The sequence below is a fragment of the Equus przewalskii genome, chromosome 6 (assembly GCF_037783145.1).
Source record: "Equus przewalskii isolate Varuska chromosome 6, EquPr2, whole genome shotgun sequence".
Classification (NCBI taxonomy): domain Eukaryota; kingdom Metazoa; phylum Chordata; class Mammalia; order Perissodactyla; family Equidae; genus Equus; species Equus przewalskii.
In genome coordinates this window covers 30,532,572-30,552,369 of record NC_091836.1, presented here as the reverse complement: position 1 = coordinate 30,552,369, position 19,798 = coordinate 30,532,572, and the positions used below count along the sequence as shown (strand labels likewise).

The following is a 19,798-nucleotide window of genomic DNA, read 5'->3' as shown; positions in this document are numbered from 1 at the left end:
AGGAAAAAACCCACAAGTCATTAGCCATATAATTTACACAGTTCTGTGACTACTACAATTCCTCTTTCTAAAGTAAGTTCTGAGATAGCCTTACCATGAAACATCAGAAATTCTCTTAGCATCCTCTACTCTACAATAGCTTACATTGTATTTGAATATCATGTAAATTATTCATTTTCCCTATCAGAAAATCTAGTGTTGGATATTTACAAGTGCCAGTGCACAAGTCCTGTGTTTTACTGTCATGTAATTACTCTGAGAGTAGGAATTCGCCGTGTTTAACTCTCTTGATACTACCTTTAGCCCAGTTTTTCGGTGCAAATTTAATGCATAATGCCTTTCAATACACAAATGCACCTGGTTTACTTAAGGTTAACGAATAGAATTCTCGAATCTAGTGGAAATCTTTTGTTGGCTCAGCTCTTTCTGGCTCCTTTGTGTGTTTGGTGTAAGTAAACAGACCAATGTGTCTCTTCTAGTTTCCCTTCCAGTGAAATGAGAATGGAGATCCCTGTAATCAGCTTCCAAGGATTTTAGGGTGAAAGTTGAGTCTTTTTACGGCAATGGAGCTTTTAAAGTCTTTCCAATTAACTAAAGAAACAAGGAGGATTAAGATTTGCAGACTCCTAGGAGTACCATTGCTGCTGTAAACAAGAGGCAAAGAGAGTGGAGTGGGAGGAAACAATTTCACTGTTTCGGTGCAAAAAAACGATCACGCTCTGCAGGCTCTAAACTGTTGCCAGACGACAGTATTTTACAAGCCTACAACTCATCCAAGAGAGCTTTACATTTTCAAGAAAAAAATTATTTGTGTACTTCCTTTCATCTCGCTTATGCTGCCAGAGTACGATTTTGGGACTTATGCAAAGACATCTGAAAGAATCATTGCTAACAATTCCAAATTCAAAGCTTTCAGTTGGCTAATGTCCCACAAGTCTAGGATAATTTAAATGTGGGGCTGCAGAGAGACAGAGGGATGGACTAGTTGACCTTTGTCAAGTCTTACCTTTCAGGATGTTGTATGCAGTCTGAACGCAGCGCAGGGATGGGGAGCAGTAGACGTGGTCAATAATGGTGTTACTCTCCAATAGGGCTTCACCTATGAAGAAACCAAAGAGAAGTCAATCTGATGGATTTACTCAGCCTCAGCTTGACTCTCAATGTGGGAGAGGGTGCCAGGCAGACCCTGCAAACCTCTCTTTTAAGTGTGGGCTCACATAGGGCCCACAGTTTCAGCCTTGTTTCTAAAAAATCCTCTGAGCAGCGTTTCTGTGAAAGAGCCAAAGGGAAGACCCCTCTTGTCTTTCTCTTTCCTGCTCTCTGGTGTTAACAGGCAGTAAAATGTCCATTTAGGAGAGAACTATAAACATGATAATACTCTGATTTCAAGTTTGTGATAAAAGTGAGAGAGTTTATGTTATGAAAATTACGACTTGTTTTAATTTTATCCTGTGCTAAACAAAATCTCAACTTGTCATATTCTTAGACACCAGAGGTAAATCCCAACACCCAGTGCTCCACCACTCTCCTCATGGATAAAGTCCAAACACCTTAACGTGGTGGTCAAGGTCTTCCACAAACTTGTCTTCATCCATCTCGCCAGCCTGATCTCTTGCCCTGCTCACAATCGATGCTCTAGAAACAAGACAGCTTGTATCCTCCATACTCTTGATGCCGTTTCTTATGTCTGTGACTTTATCCTGTTCTTCCCACTGAGAATGCCCTTCCAGCCCTCCTGCTCCTTCTTTGCCCAGCTGACTTCCACTTCAGGTCTCAGCTGACCTCTCTTCTCCTCTGATGTGTCTTTTTGGTGCTCCCATAATACTCTCTACATAGTTCCATTCTTGACTCTACCATACTCTATGATATTTATCCACTTATAAGTTTGTTTCCCTGAGGGCGGGGACTCACACTTGGACCCCCAACACCTAGCACAGGACCTTGCACAAAGTAAGTGGTCAATCAGCGTGTGTCAAATGATTGAACAGAGCAAGGCTGCTGTTCTGCATGGCAGGTACAGAATAGCCCTGCAAAGAACTAAGCCTCTTCAAAGGATCACTTGGCCTCTATACATTCAGCTGCTCCAGGGTTCCCTCCTCACCCTGGCGCTAGAAGCTGACCTGCCTGCCACACCAAGCCTGACCTTGCCCCATCACTGGACCATACGCCCCTCAATAGGGATCGCACCTTGTTCATTTTGGTAAACCAATGCAGTGCGAAGCACAGTGTCCTGAACTTAATGATTATATAAAATTCCTTTTGAGTTGAGGAAATATACTCCTTGTAGGAAAGTCATAGAAATCCCTAGGAAGTGTCCTGGCATAGCCACTGGAGCCAGTCTTTGGAAGAAGTAGCCAGGAAAGGCTGTACAGTCACTCGCAACACTTACCCACTAGTCTTGCTTGCATGCATCCAAACACGGTGATTGGAGCATCTTTCTCATAATCCCGGAAACCACCGCTTCGCTGAGGTAAACTGTGAGGCATGTTCAGGTTGGTGCGTATGTAGCGGCCTGGAAAAAAAAGTCCAACAAAGGCTACATGAGTTGTTTCCTCAGGACTTCCACAGCTGATCCTGACAGCAAACCCACTCCCATTCCTTTTTGGCCAGAGACCGAATTGAGTTCTCTAGAAAATATTCAGGCTGACACTCTCCATTTGGTAGAGTCTCTTGGAATCCACTCTTCCATTCTATTTACAAAAATGACAAGAGATAGTTTTTAAGTGACAGTAATAACCAGACACTCGAAATCAGATTATCTGATATGGAAGCCTCCCTGTCTTAAATATGCCACTCAAATGAAAATGGAACCACAATGAGCCAGGGTGATTTAATGGAGGGAACTCTGGCCATGGAATCGGGACACCTGTCTCTGCCTCTGACTTTGCCATATGACCGTGGGCAAGACATCTGCCTTCTTTAGTCCTTGGTGTCCCAGTTTATAGAATGGGGACAAGGACACTTATCTCTTCCCTAACACTGCAGGCATCAGGAAGGACTTAGATGCAACAGATTACAGGCATTTCCTATAGCACATGCAACCGCAGATGACTCCATCTAGATAAATGTAGCTTGACTGTGCCCCCTAGAGGCCATGATAAATATGCCAGTGCTGAGCAGGCAACCAACTACTCACCTTTGGCATCAAAGCACTGGGATAGCCAGTACTTCCCAAACACAACATCCATCCTCTCACCGTGCCGACACACAAAGAGGCATCTCTTTTGAGGGCCAGGCTGGCTATTGACTCTCAGAGCCTGCAGAGAGAGAAAAGCTATTAGGGGAGAAACACATGAGAAACTAGACATGTCCCGGGGCCAGGGGCCAGGTGAGCTAGCTCTAGAACAAGTTCTGCCAATGCGTGACTTGGATAAGCCCCTTAACTACCTTGGATTTAGCTTGGCCTATCTGTAAAATGTGGATAGTAAGACTCATCCTACAGACTTCACCAGTAATTTTGAGATCAGATGAGATGAAGTGCAGGTGCTTTGCAAAAGAAGAAGGGTTATGAAAATGGTATTGTCACTGCTGCTGCTGTTGTTAGTAAGAGTAGCATTTGGCCAGTACTAAAACATGAAGGTCGCTTGAGTTACAGCTCAGAGGTACAACTGGCCTTATATAGAGATAGCCATCTGATGGGACAGCTTCCTCCCCTAAAGAGATGCTTTGTCAACTTCTTCAGGGAGCAAGGACTTTTACTGTCACCAATGTGTCTGCCTCATTTCTAACATGTGGTGGTTAGACCACAGGGTCCAATGGTCTCCTCCAGCATGAGGGCCTGCTTCACCTATTCTCATCACATTTAGGCTCTACTGTCTGACCACATGCATGTTGGTGTTCCCAGAAATGGTTCAGGGAGGACAAGTGCTACCTCTGGGTGATGAAATAGGCAAGTCTGCTGAAGGGTATGTCCAAACGACTTTGGTTTCTGTAAATGCTGGGTGGATCTTTACAGACGTGGGTCCTTCTTTTTGGTAGAGTCAGCTATTCCCAGTTTCCTTAGGGCTGCCAGCTTCACGTTGGCCAGCACTTCACATTTGCTTCCAGTTGCCCCGACGAGGTCAACATGTGGGATGGTGGCCTGGTCTTTCCCATCTCTTCTCCTACTGTTCCCCTAATTCAAGCCCTGGGCTCCAGCGAATGTGATCTAGAATCTTGATCCTCAACATGCTTGAACTTTCAGCTTGCCTTTGTCTATGTTGTTCAAAACCTCTCTCCCCAATCCTCCATTCTGCACACTTGCTGGCATACACTGAGCACTCTAACATACATGGAGCACTCATCATGTGCCAGGTACTGTGCTAAGAACCTTATTCTTATTATTTCCTTTAATCTTCACAACAGCCTACAAAGTAGATACAACTATTATTGCTTTACAGATAACATGTCCTCCTCTCTGCAGAACAGCCTTCCTTACCAACCTAGACCCAGATGCTGGTAGTCATTTTCAGTACCACCCATCTGCCACTTCCTAGGCTTGAATTTTTGTATATCATTTATAATCTTCTGCCCTTTCTCCCCAAGAGATTGAGGACCCTTCAGGGCAGCAAGGGGGAGCCCTCATGCTTAGTAAACGGGTGCTAGGTGGATCACTGAGTAGAGCTGAGGATGTGACCCCGACAGTCAGCCTTACCTGCGTGGGCTGGCAGATGATAGTCAGGGGAGTTGGCTCCCCCAGGCCCTGGTCCTCATACTGTCGCCTCTCCAATATGCCATCACCAAATGACAGAGCATTGGAAGATGATGTATTCAAGATCGAGTAAGAACTGCAGAGGAAGGTAAGAAAGATGTTAACTGCTTTGGCCAGGAGTCATCAGCACCTCATCGTTGGGCTCAACAGGAGTGTGGAATTAGCAGGAAACACTCTCTGGGCGGTGCAGTGGTTAGGAAAGCGGAGCAGGGGGCACCCCATTCCTATGAAGGAACATCTTGTTTTATACAGACTGAAGTCTTACAGTTAATAAATTAGGGGCAGATGGATTTCCGTACTTGGAACAGATGCATTCATCCCTCTGGGAAGGGATAGGGCCCATGATTTTGTGCTTATTAGGATGCCGCAGGCATGGCTGGCACCAAAGACATGTGAAAGAATAATGAGGTATCAATTTTGTACCATTGTTTCCAGCTATTTTTCTTGTTCAAAAGAAATAAACAATCTTTGTTGCCTTTAATCTTTTCCATAGTGGTTTCCATCTGAACTGACAAATTAGAGGATTTTTACTATCTCCACCACTTTGCCTGTGGCTCCTATTGGTCAAGGAAACCTTATGGCCATTATCCTCTATTCTATCTTCTTCAGCCTCCAAACCCCTCTCCCCACCTCAACAATACCCCGAACAAGATGGTTAAATACAGTTATTTCAAAAGAGACCATTCTCACCAGAGGCACAGAGCTGTGAGCCAAGAACTCTCATTTCTGGGTGTAACACTGTAACTACAGAAGCCCAAAAGAGGTCTTGTGAAAGGGAGGCAGCAAATCATGGCAGGTTTAAATTATTTTGATTAAGAAGGCCGCCAAAAAGCTTTATCTAATAAACATTGCAATTTAAATATGGTTGTTAGGCAAATCTCCTTCTGCATCACTGGGCTGTGTCAAGGCAAAGCATTTAAATTTTCGATTTCTTGCTTCTTTACAACCAGGGTAGCCATACATCCCGGTTTGCCCAGCCTAGTCCTGGTTTGTACCTGTTTACCCAGCAATCTGTTCAGTTTTACATCTGTTCTGGATTATTTATTTTTAACACAGTATTATCCTTAGAATCTTATTTTTGAAAAGAACTTTTTATATTCACCAATATAATAAAACAAACTGGTTGTTAGTAAAAAATTTTTCAAAAAACTATGATTATAATAATTTTAGCCCCCCTTTTTCTCTCTGAAGTATCCTTTTTTTGACTGTCAATAGACTCATCCTACTGATACACAAAGGTCCAGAAGCCTCAGACCCTGTGATGTTTCAGCTTCTGTGCGTGTCAGAACCACTGGGGAAGTTTTAAGAAATGCACATGCCTGGGCCCCACTCCTCACAGACTGCGATTCAGCAGGTCTGGGGTGTCCAGGAACCTGCACTTTAACGAAGCAGCATCAGTACGTGTGGCGTGCAGCCAATGTGAGCTATTATGGTAAAACTTAAGCAACTGTAGACCAAGGAAATCTCGTGCCATTCACACAGTCTAAGAGACAGTCTCTTCTCCTTGATTTCAACCGAGATCCTCCCAAACACCACACAGTTAAAGAAAATTCAGTTTCACTGTCTAATTCATCAAAGCTTCGGGGCCTGAAATGTCTGGATATGTGGAATCATCCTCAAGTCTTGCTTGTACATGTCCCTTAATTTCTTTACTTTATTACAGCTGTGAAGACATGGATAGAATCCTCTCTCCCCTTCAGCTCAGCTGGCAAGGAGAATGCCGACCTCCTTCTCTTCTTAACTGCTGTTATAATCAAAGGCCCTGACTCACTCTGAGACAGTTGGGGCTGTCAGTTCCAGTCAGACAATAGTCAGATGCTTTATGTTGAAAGCAGCGAAGGGAGGAAGCGGAACCTGACACCCAGAACATCTTCTCCAGCACTGGGGAGATGCCGGGACCTCCCTTGGACACATAGGCCTGTGGGTAAACCCAGAGGGACTGGCCAGCCCAATCCAGAGGACATAATGGGCTTCGACAATTGACAAATATCTAGGGATACTCAGAACCAGGCAAGATGCCCTAGTAAGGGTGATAGGAAATATTTCTTTAGGAGAGACTCAGAGAACGGAGGGCAGGGTAGGAAGGGTTGGGAAGGGTCAGCGGTCCCCAGTCCCTACTTGTTGCTTGAATCAGCAACTTTCCATCAAGTCAGCCAGGTCCTGCGTGAGCAGGGGCTGTGCTTTTACGTCCTTGAGGCTAACTGTGGTTAGGGGTGAGCTGGGCTCTGCCTGCTGAGTCATTTCCACCTCTGGGGTTAAGTAGGAAAGTACAAGTCTTCTATAGGATCACTTTTGTGGAAGAGACATTTGACTTGACAGGCATATAAGAAAGGACTAGAAAACACGAGTTAGAAAGAAAAGAAAAATCATAAAGCTAATGGCTCTTTTAGATTCAGTGCTGTTATATACATGGTACTGATCCATGGAAAGCTAAGTCCCTTATTGCAGTCTTCACAACACCCCTGTGAAGAAAGTACAATTATTATCTACATTTTATAGATTAGCAAACAGGTTCAGAGTGGTAATGTAACTTAGCCAAGGTCACACAGCTGGTAAGTGGGAGAGTTAGGATTTAAATCCAAGACTATTGAAATAAAAACTCGAATTCTTAATTACAATGTCCTAACACCTAACCTTAGTAGTTCCCCACTCTCAGCAGGGTTGGCTGTGGAAGCTGATAGTTTAATTTCAGACGTGGTTCCCAGGGAAATAACTCACAAGTAATCTCTCAGAATAAAACGGGATGACACACAGAGCTCTCTGTGATCCACGGACCGAAGTCCCTGAGGCTCATCCGTGTTTCAGCCTGAGCTCTAATCTGGGCGAGAGTGGCTCTGGATGGAGCGATCTGAAGTGGGTCAGCAGGGCTTCCCACACGCTCTTCTCCCACATGGAGCCTTGCTTTTAAGAAAGTGATCTGGGAGCTGTGCATCTTCAGACAAATAATCTTTTAGTTCTCAGTTTACTCATGTATGTTATGCTTCACTTGTTTTTATGGGGATAAAATAGTGACTTTGGAAACCTAACTTATTTATTTTGATGTTCAGAAACATTTCCGAAATAGCAACTGTTTGGGGGAAATGAGGCAGCTTTGACCTTCCAATTTGTGCCCCAAAATGCTGGATGTTCATGGGGTGGGGGCGGGGGGTGGACTGGAAGGAAGGGCAGGGGTTGCAGGGCAGGGGTTATTAATTAAGGAAGAAGGAGTTCTTTCCTATCGTTGGGTTTGTGATTTGTCTGCTTGCTGATAACCAGGGAAACTTCTTTTCTTTTCTCCCTCCAGGCAAAAAACTCACTGCAATTGCCCCTCTCTGCCTCTCTTTTATGGCGGTAATAACAATGTTAGACACCATGCAGCTGGTGCTCAGAGCTTCCGGCTCTCAGCCACGTTGGCACATGGCAAGAACAAGAGGGAGGAAAAACAAACCAGCATGCACACCCTGGCGAGATGCCCGAGTGCACCAGGGAAGCGCTGGCTGGCTCTGAGCTTTTCAGATTAAGAAAGAGAAGGTGGCTTTACTCCTATTTTATCCAGTGGGACAAAGCTGGGCATACAACACAGGCCACTCTCAACATGGGCCAATTTGGTGTGGGGGCAAAACAGTAGTGACCCATTGGTGGAAGTTATCATGCTAAAGAAGACTGGGTAGTCATGTGCCTTTTTTAGGTTCTGGCAGTCGCCCATTTCCTTAGACACAGTCTCTGTCGTCTAGGCATTCATGTGCCAAGTCTGAGGACTTGCACAGGGTCACCTAACAAGTGAGGGGTACAGTTAGGTCTCCTGACTCTTGCAAATCCTTTTACTACTGGTCTGGCTGGCATAGTGGGAATCTGCCAGCTGCCCTGCAGAGTCACACCACTCTGAGCAATGACCCAGGACAAAGTGGACAGAATCCTGACAGCCGTGAAGACTCAGCCCTGGGACGACCCACACTTCAGCCAGAAGAGATGGACCCCAAAGCAGCCTCAGTTTAATCTCCGATCAGGAACTCAGACAGACAGTTACATCAAATGCGGCAGGCAGAGCGGAGCAGAGCAATCCATCTTTCATTTTTCCCATGCCCCAAGTCAGCCCTTTCCTGAAAGTCTAAAACCAATAGAGCTTTCTTCCACACAGATTCCATTTACTGTTACTGCTGCCCTGTGTGTCCAGGATCAAGTCCATTTCCCTGCCACCTCCTCGAAATCTGCAAGTGCAATGCTCTTCGAAAAGCAGCAGGCAAACAACATTGAGTCTGCTCACCCATGAAAGATCCAGGTGCTGCATTCGTCAGCCTTGGTAATGTAGTTCTCGGGCAGGAGTCCCGAACAGCCAGTAGTTAAGGATGTGCCATAGATCCAGCCCTCGCTGGTGCTGGTCTGCTCCATGGGAGACATGAAGATGAAGTCCCCAGGGACCAGCTCCAGCTCATCATCATTTTGTGGGGTGTAAGGGTAGATCACCTGTAATGTCTGAACAAGGAAGAGAAAGATGAGCGAGGCCCACATCTGACCCCTTCTTCTGAGTGCCTCCAGGGCATGTCTGTGGGTTCTGCTTTGTCCAGATGTTGACATTTACAGGTACCCTTGGGGTCTGCAGGCTCCGAGCAGATTTGGATTCAGATCAGAAAACATTTCTTCTTTTTTCAGAGTATTGTGGGTGGGGGCCTGGTGCTACTGATGGTTCCAGACTTTCTTTCAGGCATGTCTTTGCTTCCCATCAGGATTCAGATATGGTTTTTAGAAATTCATCTACAAGCTCATAGGCTCTCCAGTCAACTGCTATACAAATGGGGTTGGACCTAGCTTCCCCTGCTCCACCTGCTGGGAGAGGCACCATAATAGACACTTGAAACCCAGCTCATGGAGAGTGGGGCTTCCATATGGGTCTTACAGATGGGCCAGATGGAGAGACTCTTCCATAGGAAGGGTTTGGAAATTAAGTATTTCTCTTTCTATGTAACTAAGCTGCTTAAACAAGACAGGTCCCTGCCTTCAAGGAGCTTTCTTTAAACCCACGTTTTTAACAAAGACCCTGAAAGAAAACTATCTTCCATAGCCATCAGTGCATATGTCTGCATAACCAGCTTTCATAAGCAAACAGATGGAGACCACGTGTTCCATCTTTGGGCTCAGAAAAAGCCCCCAGGGCCAACCGTAGGCCATGCCACTTGGCTGATTTATTCCATTTTTTCCCTCCTTTCCTGGTATATATGAACATCACAGGCATAGGCATGAAGGTACTTTAGAAAACACTTATTTTACTATTTTTTTAATTAACAGCAGGAGACCTTCAAAGTAAGGAAAATATTTCCTGTCCTGTTTGTTTCACAAGGGACACAAAGATTGAGAGGCTTTCACAGCTTTTCCTACGGTCCCAAAACTATGAGTGGTAGATGAAATATTCTGGTTCCCACTTTCAGATTTTAACTTTGGCCTCAGTTTTCTCACCTGTGAAATAATAGCTGGACTACAAAAGTTCAATGAGACAATCTAAGAAAACTCCTTAGGTCAGAGCCTTGTACGCAGAAGGGACGTCATTATTTCTACTGAATCGTGACCTCTGACTTTCCAGGTGGTGTCTTTCCTTCTAGCTGACCCTGACCCCTGGACCCCCGTGCAGGGTAGGCTTGTGCGCTAATCAGCTCATTGGTGTCAAGGTGACACATCAGAACATGTATTAAAGAAGGGATTTCTTTCTGGAAGTCTCTAATGAAAGGAGCCAGTCAAAATGTGATTTATCTCAGAGAATGAAAGTGATAACGCACAGAACTTGATTGCACCCCTGGAGTTCTGATTTTCCTTTTATTTAGGGTACCCATGTCTTTCCCTCATTCTGACTCCAGCATCTTTCAACTCTAGACCTTCCTCTCTTCTGATCGCCTCCCAATTCCTCTGCCACAGACACATTCAAACCACTTTTCCAAACCAACCAGGAAGGTTTTCTGCTGGTTTGTTAAAACAGCTTAAAGAAAACAAAATATTCACAAGAACTCTCTTAAATCTCAAAGCTAGGTTTGCGATGATTCACTAAAAGGAAGATGCTTTTTCCTGGAACAGGGTGGAGAGGCAGCGAGTCATGAGGCAAACAAGCCTACACTCGTGCTCCTCAGATGCTCAAGCACAGCACAGTTTCGGCTCATAACGCCTCTGGCCCGGTAGTGCCTTTCCTCTGAGAAACTGCAAGCGACTTGAGAGAAGAACTCATTCCTCCTATCGCTCAGGGGGTGAGTATTCCGTCTCTAGGTTATCTCCAGGGAAATCGAGGCACAGCAAAGGAGGGGAGGAGACAATATGACCTGGGTAGAGAGTGGTTGGACAATAAGTAGCTTTGATTTATTGAATAAGCAATACAAGAGGTAAGGTATTGCAGCAAATCTTGAATTCTAAGTGGTGCCCATGTCCCCAGAGCCCTTTTCCACTCACTGAAAGCACAGGCCAAAGTCAGCCTAAGTTTGAGAGACATCAGGACACACGCCTAGATTTGTCCTATGTGATACTTACTCTTTTGTTTTACATTTAGCATCTACTTGTCAGAATTCTTGAGTCTATCTCATGTATGTTTTTCTCCCTTCCCCTCCTTTCTGCCCCCATAAGGGGACTAAACTCAGAGTTTGCTGACTGACGTCTTGAGAAGGGGTAGTCAGAGCCCTGTGGGATTCTAGGAATTGAACCTCATGGTTTGAAGCCCTTTTTACTCTTAGTAACAATAATAGCAGCAGCAGTTTTTGCTGTTGTTGCCCCCGCTCTGTGCTGGGTATTATGTTAGGGCCTCTCCATACATCCTCTTCGTCCTCACAACAGTCCAGCGAAATATTAGCACCATTTTACACATGAGAAAACTAAGGACTGGAGAGTCATAGAAGTTGTAGAAGCAAATCTAACAACTGCTAGAGTGATGGAGCCAGGATTTGAAGCCATGAGTGCTAGACTCCAGAATTTATACTTTTTGTATAGCTCTGTCCTTCCTCCAGATTTCTATTGCTCGGCATATCAAACTGGCATGGCCCAATGTAATCACCAATGTGGAAGAAACTACGTGAATTACAAGGAGGCATTTGCAAGCTGGGATCAAGTGAGAATCTGAACAGCAGAGGGATGAGACCTAGGAGTCTTCCTAAGCATCACTTGCTGAGTGTCCTTGCCTAAACCACTTTGCCTCTCTGGACATCTGTTACCTCCCTGGGACAATCAATCACACCTGCCTCCTGAGGACAGACGAAGGAGGCAGGAAGAGTTTACATATGCAGGAGGGCTCAGGTGAAGCCAAATGACCTCGGAGGGAGAACTTTATCAGAAAGAACAGTAATAAATGAGCTTTTACAAATAAGAGATAAAAGAGGCCAAGGTATTTTTAGAAAATAATTCATGTGGGCCTTGCTGCCTCTTTCCCTTGGTGCCAGTTGAGCAGAATGTGGGTCAGGCAGAAAAGCAATTACCCTTTGAGTTAACTGGAGGGCAGTGTTGATTAGAAGATATTCCTTGTAAAATTCCATTGCCACCTTCCTTCTCTTAGAAAGGTGACTTCTCACAGTCCATCTGCATGAACGTGACTTTTTTTTCTTTGCCCTCAGAAGGAGTCCAGTTGGCCACACCTCTCTTGTTATATTTAGGGCTCGCCCTAAGCAATTCCAAGAGATGTCAGAATTCTTAAGTAAGATCAAGCCCAGTCTCCTTGTTGTGTCTTTACAGAAACTTGCATCAAATGACTCGGAAGGAGGACACGACATTCCCATCAGCAGTCAGACAGCACTGCATGTTCCTGACCCTCACAGGCCCATGCCCAGGCCTGGACCTGGGGTTCATGGGTCAGCTCTTCCCAGCACTTCCAAAAACATAATGAGGTCGCCTACTCTAGACCCTGAGGTTCTAACTGTTTTTCATACTTAAAAAAATATCTAAAAGAGATGTTAAAAGGCTATGTAAATTAACACAAATATCAGTTCTTTTGCTGCTGAAAAATTGGGTAACAAATATAAGAACTGTTTCATAAATGTAGTTAAACTGGACGGCAACTTTTTCATCAAACAATGTGGTCTTTTTAGATGACTTGCCCATCTTTGTTGGTCAGAATCCCTGGGTTCTGGCTTCAGCTCTGGTCCTAAACTGCTATTTAGCTTTGAACCAGCCACTTCATCTCTTTCTGTCTCAGCGTCTTCTTCAGGGAAAAAACGACAATATTGCTCTTCAGGGATGGCACATGCCAGTCCTAGAAAGCAATGTCGATGCCCTCAGAAGAAGGATGCTAGGATGGTGCCAATCCTTCTGCCTGCACTGGGATTCCATTGTCCCGTCATGCTTCCCACGTGATGTACACAAACTCTCACGACGTTTGGTCTGTGCTTTCACTTCATGTGTGTCTGTTCTCTCCCCTCTGCTGGACTCAAAGCTCCTTGAGGACAAGTCCACATTTTAAAATTCTGGTACATTCCATGGTGCCTTGCCTGCCATAGATACTCATCAAATATCTATTGATTATCTGTTTACAGATTTTTTTTGTATTTATGGGTTCTCCTCCTCACCTAAGATCAGGATGATGTCGTCTATCTATTAATACCATGAACTGACATAATATTTAAAATTCTTCCAACATATTTTATCTATTCTCCCACTTCATTTCTATATCATTCCAGTAAGGTTGGCAGGGCAGACAGAACAATGGGGATATTACACAGATGGGCCACTTGGCACCCAGAGAGAAGTGATGCAAGCTCAAAGCTTCCCAGTGAGTCAGACAGCACCTGGACAAAATCCCGGGCCAGCTGACTCCGGGTCTGGTGCCTGCTTCATTGCCTTCCTTTGGTACCCAACTCCTCGCAGCAGCAAGCAGCAAGCACTCCTGGTTCTGATTGCACCCCTGCACCTCTGGTAGAATCAGGAGCCACAGTGACACATTACCTCATGGTTAGCAAATCGGATGTCCCGAGAGAATATGGTAGCCACCCAGTCACACCCTAGTTTCACATCAATATTCTGGGCTAGTTTCTCCAGGGTGGGTAGGTGGCTAGCTTGGAAGTGGTAAGCCAGGGTCACATGCAGCTGCTTCTTATGAGGTTCCACATGTACTTCTGGAAAAAGAAAGCAAACGGTCAGTTATTAGAATGTGGTAATCATAGCAATAGTGGAGACTTAAGGAAGAACATAGAAAGGTGCCCTCATACATTCAGCTTCCCAAATAACAAAGGAGGGAGTCCCTCCATTAGACAAGAGCTGTTTCCTTCCTTCACAACAGCAGAATAAGGGAGGAGGGATAACAAATCCTGAATTAACCCACAACTTGACAGATCAAGAGCCACACATCTGGCTTTTCTGTAGGAGCTATGGATCAGCTGAGAGGTAATCATTTTGGTTGGCTCCTCCTCACAATTCCAACTGATTATCACCAGCCCCACCGTTCAGATGAGGAAACTGAGACCTAAAGGAATGAACTAATTTACATAGAAATAAAGAGCAAATTTTATTATCCCGTGACTCCCCAAGCTATATTGCCTTTGTTTTGCAATCAAGCCTCTTAGCTTCTGGGTGGCTCTGATGGAAAAACAATGGAAAAAGATAGAATATTTTCAACGTTTAATACCAGGTCTCTCAACAGCATTGGGTCAAATAATCCTTTGTTGTGGGGGCTGTCCTGTGCCTTCTAGGGTCCTTAGCTGCATCCCTGGCCCCTACCCACTAGATGCCAGTAGCGGCCCCCCCCAAGTTGGGACAACCAAAAATGACTCCAGATATTGCCAAATGTCCCCAGGGGGCAAAATTGCCCCAGTTGAGAACCACTGGTTTAAAATACACAGACTGTTATTCTAAACACTCTAAAAAATAAACCAAACCAACCTACCTACACGAGGCAATGGCTTTTCTCTCTCTTTTGCACATGTTTAAATGGGGGAGAGAAATCTACTGTCCAAGCTAGGACACTGAAAAAGATGCGACTAGAGGGACTTGAGGGAATGTGAGAAATTAAGGGGCTTGCTCAAGTCACAGAGATAGAGGGAGAAGCTGAATCTGGTTTTGAGCACTTTTTCTGTTATACTGCATTGCATTTCTTTGGTACACGCCCCATGAGGCACAGGCTATGTGTCTTGTTCACAAGGCAGCCTCAGTGCTCAGCACACTACAGGCTTTTGTACTAGTCAAACGAATGAATACACGTGAATGAATCTCCTTAAACCATCTAGGATGGAGGATGACACTAAATCTACTTGCTGACAGAAAAAACTCTAGAATACCAAGGCAGAAGTTCTAGGACAAAGACATGGTGGCCTGCTTTTAGGTTCCAAGAGCTGGGCCACCTACACTGGGCAGGGCCACCCAGTTCTCCAAGTCACCACCAGGGGGCCACACAAGGGCAGAGAAAGGAGCCGGCAGAGCTCTTAGAGAGTGGCCAAAGATTCTTAGAGAGGAACTGGCTCTCCCCTTTTTACAAAGAAAGCAAGCAAGGGCCTGACTGCCTCTCACTCAATACGTGCCGTAAGAACCCGCCGCAGTCCTGGCTGAGACCCGCTTTACTCATTTGTGAAGGATTTTGGTTTTGTGGCTACAACATTAGTTTTGGTCCTTGTGGGACTTTTAGTGGTATTGACAATAGCTACTGTGGGATGAAAAAGAGCCATTTCTCTGAGGTAGAGGGATAGGAACAGGAAATAATGTGCCTCTTTATTATGCCATTTTTGTGAAATATTAAGCTCCTGTGAAATGGCAAGCTCCACCAAAGTCAGAAAGCAGAGACCAGTCCTGGGGGAAGAGGCGTGCCCAGGGAAGGGGTCTAAGGAGGCCCCAGTCCTGAAGTAGAGGAGGTATCTTAAGGACCCAGAGTTCCTCTGAGAGTAGAGACCTTGCTGTGACCCTGCTCAGTGGTGCTGAGCCCTCAACACACTTTTCCTAGAGTCTGGAGCCCTATTTGGGGCTTTTCTGGAGAAGAGGAACATGGAGCAAAAGGACCAAGTCAGGGATGAAAACAGCAGCAAGGAATAATGGCAGGTGAGGTACAGGCCACAGGTCAGGAGACCAATAATCAAACCATGCTGCTTTACTCAGGTCTTCCCCCTCTCTGGTGCTCCGTATGGTGTTGAGTTGGCAAGCTCCCGTCCAGCTTTGCATTCAACACTTGGATTCAGTTGTGCAGCTCACACCCTCCGCTCTGGCCAGGATGGCCTCTACACTGTCCTCCGCACGCACCCTGCTCCTTCCTGCCTGTGCTTATGCCACCAGCCCACCTGCAGGGCCCATCTTCCATCTATGGATCAACATGGTCCCAGTGTGAGCTTCCTTTCTTCTGTGAAGGTGGAACCACTCCACCTGGTGATGGCCTCTCTCCTCTCAGAGCTCTGTGATCACACAGTGCCTGAACTGGGATTCCCAACTGTGACTCTGGCCAGGAGAAACCACTTCTTATGCTCTGTTGGATTCCTCATGGATAAACACATAGTAGGTGCCCAATAAATACCTGCAGATTGTGACTTCATTCTTAAGGGAGCCAATAGAGACTCCCCCACCCCACTGTCTGTCTGTCCCACTGCAGGTAAGGCTCTTGCTCAGCTCAGAGAGCTTGTGTGCACCTGGAGTCAGACAGGGGATGCTTGGCACACGTCTCCCTCTTGTCCTCTCTCCATGCCTTCCCCCTAAGTCAGCACACGTCCTGAGCATCCCTTTAAGCTAATTCCTTTGATGGGAATTCTCAGTTGCTTGAACTAAGAGCTGCCGTGAAAAGAGCAGGAGCCATCTTGTATGGGTGGCATTTTTGGACAGCCTTTGAGGCTTAGAGGTCTGTCTAATGGGTTTCAGTGAGTTGAAGGGCAATGGCTCAGTGGGTTTTATCACTACTCGATACTAAGTGGTTCCACTCTACTCTCTGTGTTGTGTTACCCCCTGAGCAAAGCCCTGGGTCCTCTTGGAGTGAGACCCAGATAAAAATGCCTGCATGGGAGGGAGTTTGGGAGGAAGAAAGGAAGGTTCCTTAATTCTGAAATGGGAGAAGAGGGTGGTGGTACCAAAGAATATATTTATAGTTCAATGGGGAATAGTCATTTGTGTGCCTTCAACTTGGGCGTTAGGGAGTAGGCACTGGACACTCTCTCAAGGTTAGCAGAACAATAGTTTAATATTTTTTAAATGGAGCAAAGAGGTGTCGGGTGCTGCAGGAAGTGGCTGTGTTCTTTGTCATGTTCTGCCCATTCCTGCAGGACCCTCCAGCTCCTGCCTCCATCTCACTCCTCCACAATAATTTCCTATCCTCTTCCTTCCCAACTTTCTGATCCACAGGCCCCAGGGCTGGCCCGGCAGCTGGGTTGGCTCACCGGTTTTGGATGCCGCCTCTGCAGCAAAATCAGCGGCAAACTTCTTGAGGACCTCTGCGCTGTCTTCCTTCACGAAGAGGCCGATGAAGTTGGAGGAGGTATAGAGCTCCAGGGGCAGCGGGGCTGAGAACTTACACTTCCAGCGACTGACGGTGGTCTGCAGGGCTTCCCCCAGGGCGTCCACCTTGCTGTCCTCACACTGTCAGGGGAAAGCAAGAGGCTTCATTCAGAGACAAGAGGAGATGAACGTCTGCTGACACTTAACATTTGGCATCCTCTGTCCAGACCTGGAGGCTGAGGATGTAATTACTAAATGAATACTCCTGTTTGTGAAGAGGAAAAAGAACTGCAGACTCCCAATTAGGAAATGGATTATCCAACTGCTAAATTAACCTAGGGCAATGGCCCACCTCTTCCCTCCCTCCCTGCTATGATGTGCCCCTCTGAACCCAGCCGGAATGCAGTAGGACTGGTCTAGCAGAAAGGAAGAACGGAGGAACATGCCAGGAAAGAATACAGCGCCCCAGGATAAATTGTGTGTTTTCTACTGTTTTGCATCATCTGCGCCTTTTCTATTCCTCTTAGACAATCAAAAGTTCGACTCTACTTCCGCCCCCATGATAGATGGGAAGAATGAGGCTCAGAGAACTGTGACATCCTCCTCCTACCCTCTTCAGAACACTGGAAGAAAGAATGAGTGTGTCTACAACTCTGAATGCTTTTGAGAAAGATTTTGGGATGACTAAGAGGAAATGATAATCGCTTTAATTTTCAGAGTGAATGGTAAGGGAGAAGGTGTTAGGAACACATTTTTACCTGAAAAAAAAAAGAGAGAGAATCTGGAAAAAACAACCCAAAATATTAAAAAATATATATATTGTCTTAAAGTGCTACCATTCTTCCTAGTTTTGAATATATCTGGGTAAATCAATTCTTTTCCATCTCCACAGAGAGCTAAAGTAGATGAAACGTATTTATATTTATTAGAGTGAGGGGGATTTAATTTAGTCATTAAATAAGCTTTGTGACAGCCAGGACTATTAACTAGGTAACTATGGCAGGTGGAAAGTATCTTTGCTGTCTCTAGAAAGATCTAATGAGACAAAACCTGTGGACAGTGTCCACGAGGCTAAAGTCGCTTTCCCTGTCTGTAGACTACATCTCTTGTTCCCAGCTCTCTAATTTCTACTCTTCCCTTGTTGTGAGAGTAGAAAGGTAGACAATGGACAAGGGGGAAGCTAGGTTAGTGAATCTGTTCCCTTTGTGGCTGCCAGACCAATGGGTCACTGAGTGGGTCAGGCTTTTCCCTAGGGTCCTGAGGAGCAAGCAGTCATCACGAAGCTACACCAAACCTGGGGTGCTCCTGGGCCTTGGCAGATATTGGAAAAAGGAGCTAGGGTGAGTAGCTGTGGACCTCACTGACTCCTTCAAGGCCCATCCAGCTCTAGCAGCCCACGACTATTTCCGCCAGCTTCCTGAGAGGCTCTTGACTTTGACTCCAGGTCCTAAGGGGCTGGCTGCGTTATGGGAGGCAGGCTCCCCCGGGCAGGGGGTAAGGGGATTGTAGCTTACCATAAAGAACTGGCAGAGGGTGATGTGTGGGAAGATGTTGTGTGCCTTGTTCTTCCCGCAGATCTGCTTCGACTGTTGCCAAAAGTCGGAGAGCTTCTGTGCTAAGGGGCCAGTGGGGCGGAGGTAGAGGACGTACTCCCGGGGCAGAGGGTCATCCAGGAAGGGATCACCGACGTGGGAGAATAACCTGTAAGAGAGGTGAGAGCCAAGCAAGCCTTGCTTCAGAATAATGGAAGGGAAGGAAGAGATAGATCCACCCTCCATATGTTCCACATCCTGGGTACTACAAGGGGAAAGGTTTTCATTTTTGTGCTTTAAAAATATACCCCTCAAAGCTCACCCCTTATAACCAACTCTCAGAATACCAACTTCTCTTCTCCTGTCTGTCACATTGTACCCAGGGCCCACAGCTCCCTAAAAAAATCCTAAATTCGCCTTCCAGAAAGCATTCTCAGATAAACCCCAAATCCTTTTCCAGTCCACCAGTACAGTTCCAACCTGGCCTGTCTCTTTAGTTCAGTCTATGATTAAATCCATGTGCCTCCAAAGACAAAGGAAGCTTTGGGAGGGTCGTCTTGCAGTGTCTGCCCTGCATAGCCATATTCTGGAAGGTAAGCAGGAATTTTTCTAAGTTGAATTGCCCAGCATCCACACACCTAAAGTGTATCTTTAAGTGACTGGAGCGGGGCGGATATTGTGATAGGGGCTCTGTCTTGAAAATACTTTGAATTTCTTTAACAGCTTGAGGAGAAGCATGCCTTGGGGCCAGGGCAGAGGCAATCAGCTTGATAAATGGGTTGTCACAAGGTCTTTTGGCTCATCTCCCCCCTGGAAGGGTCCATTAGAGAAAGGCTGCACATCCCTGCTCATCCACATACACTTAGAGTTAATTATATGCTATTTCCTCAATTTATTTATTTCATACCAACCAGTCACATGCTGCCTGAACACTTCTTCCTCCTGTGGATGCCAAGGCTTTTTGTCTGGAAGAAGAAATCAAATTTCTATTGTTAGTATTTTTAGCCTCCTATCAGCTTTTCTCCCTGCAGTGGCGAGAGCTGAGTGTGAAGTAAGCGACATCAAATCTCCTCCATGGTGGGGAGACACCTGCAGCAGGACTTCCCCCCAAGGGTCACAGCAAGGCACATGGAAGTTAGGACTTGTAATTAATTTCCATGTCATTGGCATTGGATTTGCATGCAGCCCGACAGCTCATGCAGTCTATTTTCAGCAGCTTCCACATTAGTTTTATTTTCGCTTCCCG

At 45.8% G+C, this 19,798-nt stretch overlaps 1 protein-coding gene and 1 long non-coding RNA gene across 6 annotated transcripts in view; one reads left to right on the top strand and one right to left on the bottom strand.

Annotated features, from left to right (window-relative positions):
• The window catches only part of UBASH3B (ubiquitin associated and SH3 domain containing B), a 134,512-nt gene that overhangs the window by 14,787 nt on the left and 99,927 nt on the right, over nt 1-19,798 (bottom strand). For 4 of the 5 annotated variants that reach the window (XM_008518404.2, XM_070623330.1, XM_070623328.1 and 1 more), the window contains exons 2-10: nt 19,464-19,517; nt 18,535-18,721; nt 16,963-17,161; nt 13,568-13,737; nt 8,934-9,142; nt 4,634-4,766; nt 3,137-3,257; nt 2,390-2,512; nt 1,007-1,099 (exon numbers count right to left, since the gene is read on the bottom strand). In XM_008518404.2, the coding sequence (XP_008516626.1) occupies nt 1,007-1,099; nt 2,390-2,512; nt 3,137-3,257; nt 4,634-4,766; nt 8,934-9,142; nt 13,568-13,737; nt 16,963-17,161; nt 18,535-18,721; nt 19,464-19,517 (1,289 nt within the window). Of the gene's footprint in view, nt 1-1,006; nt 1,100-2,389; nt 2,513-3,136; nt 3,258-4,633; nt 4,767-8,933; nt 9,143-13,567; nt 13,738-16,962; nt 17,162-18,534; nt 18,722-19,459; nt 19,518-19,798 lie in introns of all 5 variants that reach the window. The other variant, XM_070623327.1, reaches the window with a different exon arrangement.
• On the top strand, nt 10,730-17,844 carry LOC139083868 (uncharacterized). The gene is made up of 3 exons (XR_011540898.1): nt 10,730-10,896; nt 12,362-12,535; nt 16,928-17,844. It is a non-coding gene; the product is annotated as an uncharacterized lncRNA (long non-coding RNA).